General features: G+C 36.0%; 1 protein-coding gene across 1 annotated transcript; it reads right to left on the bottom strand.

Annotated features, from left to right (window-relative positions):
* Positions 1 to 530: 530 nt before the first annotated feature.
* LOC117411357 (splicing factor 3B subunit 6-like) lies at positions 531 to 4307 on the bottom strand. Its single transcript, XM_034018734.3, has 4 exons — positions 4121 to 4307; positions 2854 to 2972; positions 2351 to 2489; positions 531 to 939 (listed from the first exon to the last, which is right to left on the bottom strand). Exons 1-4 carry the CDS (start codon positions 4148 to 4150, stop codon positions 850 to 852), a joined length of 378 nt encoding a protein of 125 aa, XP_033874625.2. The 5' UTR covers positions 4151 to 4307; the 3' UTR covers positions 531 to 849.
* Between the last annotated feature and the right edge of the window lie 1906 nt (positions 4308 to 6213).

The following is a 6213-nucleotide window of genomic DNA, read 5'->3' as shown; positions in this document are numbered from 1 at the left end:
TATTGTAATAACTAGATAATCCTGTGTTAAGTACAGAGGGAAGTATATGACAGCCTGGTGTATCAATTGCAATGAACCAAACTATTCCATATCGTTCACAAGTAGGTAGCTTTTAATAAAGGATTTGTTCTCCATTTTAATTTGAAAGATGTATATTGAATCCTTAATTTTCATGTCATAAACTTGTGTTTTGCCATTTAAATAACATGTGCACAGTGTTGTAAAATTACCTACATACCCAGAGCATTACCTGAGGCTACTACCCCCTTGAAAAAAACATCAAAATAGTATGCTGCTCTTACTTTCCCAACCTATCATCCACTCAATGCCATTTGTCCTGTTTTTTTTTCCTTCTCACTGCTCCAAGATACTGTACCTAGTACAGTTTGCAGCTAACAAAAGAGATAGTACAGTACTAGCTATTGGTACTGAACTGTGGTCAAGTGTTTATTGCAATTGAACCATTTGGCTTACAGCAAGCACTGGATGGATGGGACAGTCATATTCCAGAAAGGACCACATATCAAGTGTTGGAGAGAAAAGTGTGTTTTATTTATTCATTTTTTATTATTTATGATGTCTGGTGACCTTGTTATCAAAACACTATTAAAACAGCCATGTTAAAACTATTTTGATTTATCAGGGTCTATCCAAATTATGCAACACATCTGTAGTACTGATTTTTTTGTAACAAAAAAATATTACTCTGCCTGTCAAAGAAAAACTGTCGGATTGCAGGAAAGCAACACTGTAAAAATAACCGATGCACCCTGTTATACGGGTGTGTCCCGAATGCATCACTGCAAGCGCTCCTAACTAGGAACAAAAGTCAATGTATTATAAAAAAGTTTATTTTGGTGGATCTGTGTTGATTCCGTATTTTTCTTTGAGAAGCTTGAGTTGCTCCTCCTTCTTCTTGGTATCCATTTTCTGGAAAGCCTGAAAGAAGAAAGTAGTTAGTGATCCGATAATGTACAGGGAATACAGCAGTTTATAAAATAGCCAGACAATATTACAAAGTGTGCAGTCTTGACTATCTACAAACACAAAATTATAACCTCAATGTGGTGTAATTATTGGGTCAAATGTCAACATGAGGTTCACCAACACATACGGAAGTATTTAAATAACCTTGCAGATACAGCAAGAGCTCAGTTGTTCTCTGAGATATAAGAATTAGACTAAGACGACAAGAACTTTATAAATGACCGCCACAAAAGTTTAGTTAAGAGCATAGCTGGACTACCAGGACTGGCTAGCTCAAGTACACAGCATTTAACTCGCTTCACAGTGTACATAGAAACTTCAAAGACATACTGAAGGTTCTACATCACATCAATTGTCACTGGGGGTGCAACAATTAAATCGATCCATCGACTGATCCTCTGTCCTTAAATTTCCCGAGCTCAAATCAAATTAGAACACAGTCTGAAGTCTCCTGTTGCCGGTTTGCATTAAAACCTTCAGTGTGTGAATGCGCTTCTTTTAGTGCTAGTACGGTAGATTAGCGCGTTGCTTGGATACACACTTTACTCCTCTACATTTGCGTTGTTCAAACCAATTCAAAAGTAGGCCTATTGTATTTACGTTTTCTTGATTTATAAATTAAGGCAATATGTTGTTTTCTTTGATTTTTAAATCTATTAAATCTACCGATTACCTTCTTCTGTTTCAAAGCATGTTGTGTTTGGGTGGCAAAAAGAAGCTGAATTTAGTACAAGAGTTAAATTTAGTCAGGATTTGTGAGATTAATTCAAATGTTTTGATTTTGGACATAATATGTTAACAGTAATGAACATCCATAGTTCAGATAGAAATTACTTCTGTTAAAATAGTTTTTTTTTTATTATTATTACAATTATTATTATTATAGGGACATCTGATGTGGATGCACGCACATTATTTTCAGTTGTTAAACTCAAGTCCTTTTGTATTTCTTTTTATATTATAGGAAGTGTTCTAATTTGAATATAAGTTGTGCCTTTTTGTTTAATTATGCAAAACAGTGTTTTTAGTTATTGGATCTTTTGTTAAAACTAATGTTTGTTCTTTATTTTGAAAAGTAAAACATCAATGCATTGATTATCGTTGATAAATGCATATTCAATAATCAAATACAAAATGAGGGTGCCGATTGCACCACTAATTGTCACCCCTATTGAAAGAAGGCTACAGTATGCTTGTCCACTCACACAACCAACATCAGTTAATCACCAGTTATTGAAGATAAATACTGGGTATTTTGAGATTCCCCAGTATCTTCCGTACCTATAAAGCCCTTGAATTAGGAATCACTCACAAAAGGTACTGCTGCTTTATATTTTATAAAATCTAACCCTATCATACATACCCGGTTTGCATTGTAGTACAATACTACAAGGTATCTGTTGCAGACATTAAATCCTGATAAATGATCACAGGCGTTCTTAGCATCAAAGATGTCCTCATAGACCACATATGCTGTTCCTCTTGATTCTGCAGTGTTCCCACTATGGATAAAGTTATTAGAAATTAATTCAAAAATTGACTGAAATAGCAACACACTAATGAGAAACTTTTACATCATGACAAATACAAAATAAAAGTATAATATTCTGTGAACACAAAAGTGGATTTTATTTTATACCCAGTTTCAAAAACAGCATTGTATTATAAACAATAACAATACTAACAATCATAAATCAAAATACATTTGCAAAAAATGTATTACAAAAAGCATGTCGGTAACATCATCTCCCACCGTCGCTGTAAATTCAAAAAATGTATCTGTCAGTAACATGAAAATGTCCACTAAGAGTGTATGAAAGTTAGTAGACAGAATATGGCTAATAATAGTAACAGTTGAACACTTACACTCTGATTTGCCTGATTGGGCCGTATTTTCCAAATATATCATACATTTCTTCGGCCGTGATTTTGTATGGCAGGTTGCGAATATACAGGATCCGATTTACTTCTGGTGGTAATCGGATCTGGAAACACAAACAAAATAAGTTTATACACCAGTACCCTAAAATGTCAAACTCGTGTATAATCACAATTTGTTCCATAAAAAACATGTTTCAAGCAAAAATTAAGCATGTGAATTAAGACCAATGCCCTGTCCACATTATGCCTTTAAAACTTTTTAAGCCCGTTTAATTACTGTTATAGCGTCTGCACTCAGCAGCGTTTAATACCTCTGGGGTAGTCTCGAGTCCGGTTCTAAATTAGATCACATCAGGTACTGTGGAGGAGGCTGTGTGGTCCAGAGGTTAAATAAAAGGGCTTGTAACCAGGAGGTCCCGGTTCTGCGTAATTATGAAACAGAATCAACTCAACGGGTTTAAAAGGACGTCACCGGACTAAAAATAAAATCCCAAAACGTAAAGTCCTACGTGTGTGTTCGCATTTACTTTTCAAAATACTTGTTTTATTTATTATTGGCAATATGGGGCATAACACATTATTATAAAATAAAATACAGTGCATGGTGGGATACTATCGCGTATTAATGTCCACTGTTCATTGCTCTGCTAGGAACTGTAACCTAACTATTGTAATAGTGTGTGTACGCATTAAGCCCGATTAAACATGAAACGGTACCTTCAATTGGGACGCTTTGAGCTGGATTAATTAAACAGTTTTAAGCACGGTTCTCGAGATCGGTTATGTAGTGTGGACAGGGTCTTTGAATTTACCTCTTAACTGCTCTGTAATTTACGATCTGATTGATACTCCTAACTTGCATACCGATGCTGGCTCAAACAAATAAATGGCTTATAAAAAATAAAACGTAATAATAAAAAAGAACGTATAAACGTTTTATTCAGCTATCGTGTAGCTTTGCACTAGTCTAGACCGCTTTCACTTAAACTGCGTCACGGATCGTAATTCCAAATTGCTTATACACTCGGTTATTTGTAATCACAAAAAAATACACTTGTCAACCGTTTGGGGTTCAGATATATTGAATTCCGATTTTTCGTCACTATTGTTTTCGTTCTTACAAACAGTAAAGCACACACGCACTACTTTTTCTGAGAGGCCTACGTACACAAACACACTTCACTAACTGATAAACACCCCGTGTGATCTAAACATGATATTTCTCTACCAAAATACAATACATCCAACTTACATTAACTCTTTTTGCCGCTTGCATAGCCATCTTTGCAAATGTTTGGTTTCACGAGCTCTGCTTTATTTTAAAATAAACGAATATCCACCGAAGATGCCTGGACAAACAAACTAAGTAAGCCAGCAAGCAAGTCTAGGATCAAGGAAGAATTACAGGAAGTGGGACAAAGCTGGGCCCTCAGATATGACGTCTCCAACTTCAGCGTTCGGGTTGTCGCAGATAGAGGGTGCTCAGTCTGCGCAGATTCCGCTCCAAACCAGTCAAAGATCGCCGTCTGCGTGACCTCATCCGGAAAAGACGTCACCGGGTCACACATCCATGGGCTTCGGTGGCTGTACAGCCGCGCAGCTTCTCAACAGGTACTGCGTTGCAGCAGAGCGTTAGCTGACAAAGAGGTGTGTAGGCAACCAGATCCTCACTCCACGTGCTACTGCCACCTAGGCAGGAGGTGTGAATCGCCTTCGAGTCATGTAATTTTACTATGAATTGCATACTAGACACGGCAAAGCAATAGATGTTTCAATTCTGAAATAGTTCAACAATAAAATACTATGCGTGGATGTTTTAGTGATGTCCTTCTACATTATATATATATATATATATATATATATATATATATATATATATATATATATATATATATATAATGGTGCAAACAAAAGGTTTGTTTATTTTTTTTTTATGTTAAGGCAGCACTTTATATCAATGCTTTTGAGATGGTTAATTCTTGTCAAAGTTGTCATTGTTTAGAATGCTTTTATATATTAAATACATTAGACTTGAGGTTGTTTTCTTACTATGACATGTTTTAAGTTCACACCTCTGTACTGCAGACTGGATAAGCATGGAAACAGTTAATCTTTGCAAATTATTACTCCCGGATTTATGCTTCAAAAAGTAGGTAACTAAGTAGTAGTAGTGCATCAAAATCCGTTTTGGGCCGGGATAAACATATATGGGTGCCATAGAGGGCTTCCCCCTCTGTGAGAAACAACTTTGAATTAAGTGACCCAAAACAATTTAACCCCTGAAATACCCCACTTATTCAAAGACAAAGATGGTGACCTGCACTTGTTGTAAAGCTTGCATGGTAAGTATTTGTTTGTGAAGCTCGCATGGTATTAGTTTGTGAAGCTTGCATGGTAAGTATTTGTTTGTGAAGCTCGCATGGTATTAGTTTGTAAAGCATGCATGGTAAGTATTTGTTTGTGAAGCTCGCATGGTATTAGTTTGTAAAGCATGCATGGTAAGTATTTGTTTGTGAAGCTCGCATGGTATTAGTTTGTAAAGCATGCATGGTAAGTATTTGTTTGTGAAGCTCGCATGGTATTAGTTTGTAAAGCATGCATGGTAAGTATTTGTTTGTGAAGCTCGCATGGTATTTGTTTGTGAAGCTTGCATGGTAAGTATTTGTTTGTGAAGCTCGCATGGTATTAGTTTGTAAAGCATGCATGGTAAGTATTTGTTTGTGAAGCTCGCATGGTATTAGTTTGTAAAGCATGCATGGTAAGTATTTGTTTGTGAAGCTCGCATGGTATTAGTTTGTAAAGCATGCATGGTAAGTATTTGTTTGTGAAGCTCGCATGGTATTTGTTTGTGAAGCTTGCATGGTAAGTATTTGTTTGTGAAGCTCGCATGGTATTAGTTTGTAAAGCATGCATGGTAAGTATTTGTTTGTGTCGGTGGTCGTTAAAAATGAACTTTCTGACCAAATAATCAGAAGTGCTTTAATTTCCTCCCATCCCAAGTTAAGGAAACATTTTCTTTTTTGGGCTTGCTAGCGACCATTGCTGCAGTGAAATCCAGAAACACACTGACGTTGCATATCAAAAATAGCCCTCCGGGGTTTAATTGTGTAAATTGTAATGGTTATTGTGTAAAACGTACCGCCAGTTAAGCATGTGGTGTGATCTACATCTTGATAGTATATTTACTGTACTAGGTTATTGCAAATGTTCAAGAAAAGTTTGATCAAAATGTAGGTAAACATGTTCAAGATATAAGTGACAATTGTGCTTGAGCCTTTCATGCCCCATACATGTATATGGAAATAAAAGCGCTATTTTGTTTTATAAAAAAAGCACAGTAAAACT

Source organism: Acipenser ruthenus, chromosome 6, assembly GCF_902713425.1.
Source record: "Acipenser ruthenus chromosome 6, fAciRut3.2 maternal haplotype, whole genome shotgun sequence".
Taxonomy (NCBI): Eukaryota; Metazoa; Chordata; class Actinopteri; order Acipenseriformes; family Acipenseridae; genus Acipenser; species Acipenser ruthenus.
The sequence above is the reverse complement of the archived record's forward strand: the minus strand, read 5'-3'. Positions and strand labels throughout refer to the sequence as shown.